General features: G+C 33.0%; 1 protein-coding gene across 12 annotated transcripts in view; it reads left to right on the plus strand.

Moving 5' to 3' along the window:
- Positions 1-1,079, plus strand: part of LOC106883309 (teneurin-m) — a 487,309-nt gene that overhangs the window by 318,663 nt on the left and 167,567 nt on the right. The window contains exon 14 of one of the 12 annotated variants that reach the window (XM_052969809.1): positions 386-412. The exons of the other annotated variants lie outside the window; for them this stretch is intronic. Coding sequence (XP_052825769.1) covers positions 386-412 — 27 coding nt within the window. The remainder of the gene's footprint in view (positions 1-385; positions 413-1,079) is intronic. 12 annotated transcript variants of the gene reach the window in all.

The raw sequence follows: 1,079 nt of genomic DNA on the forward strand, positions 1-1,079 counted from the left end.
ATATATATATATATATATATATATATATATATATATATATATAGATATAGATATATATACATATATATATGCATACATACACTCATATATGTGTATAGAAAGATTGACTGACAGATATGCACACCAACTGGTGTGTAAATAATCAATTTGTGTCTGATTCTGTATGAGTGAGTGAGCGAGTAAAAAAAGTTTCAATTGAACCAGTATTAAAATGATTGTTTGCTATTTTTCTGGTGCCTATGATATTGCAGCTACAAACAACCACCAACTAACCACTGAATAACCACTGTTGCTGCTGCAACTGTTATTGCTTTCACGCCCTACCCTTAAAAGTATTAACCACAACCCCTTCAACTAACCCTAAAACATTCTTTTTCTGTTCTAGCATTTTCATTGGAAGGCATTAATAAAGGTATATAAATATGTAACTAATCTGATTGTTGTTGTTGTCATTGTTATTATCATTTCATTGCATTTCCTTTTACCCTGTCAGCATCTGTCCGCACACATCATCACACAAACAAACATGCACGTATATGTTTTGAAACCCAAACATAGTAACGGATAAATTTTCAGAATTATTGCTAAACCCTGAGCTGGTGGTTATCCCTGCTTTCCATGATGTTCACTAGATATACTAGATTTATTCTTTTATCATATATCGCTAAATCATTTCAAGGCAACCTTATATGGAATGGAGAAATGAAGTGATTTCTTGTTGGTAACATTTGGTGTTCATTCTCATAGGCAGCACATTTCACAGAATGTGGAGAACATGTTGTCTGGGATTTCAATTCGGTGAAATGTTTCAAATGGTGCCAGAACAAAGTTACAGAGACAACACTCACTTTTACCATTCCATTTCACTACAAACACATGGAGTTTGTATATTTACATTTGGTTGATATTTAGTAATTGATCTGAGGAAACCTTGGAATAATTAAACTCTGACCCTTATCATCATAAGATCACAGCAATATCTAAATTGGATGAGACTCAGTGATCACAAGTTCAATACCTTATCCAACACATGGACCAATCTGCTCCTTCAAGTTTATCTCTCTCTCTCTTATATATAT

The sequence above is a fragment of the Octopus bimaculoides genome, chromosome 7 (genome assembly GCF_001194135.2).
Source record: "Octopus bimaculoides isolate UCB-OBI-ISO-001 chromosome 7, ASM119413v2, whole genome shotgun sequence".
Taxonomy (NCBI): Eukaryota; Metazoa; Mollusca; class Cephalopoda; order Octopoda; family Octopodidae; genus Octopus; species Octopus bimaculoides.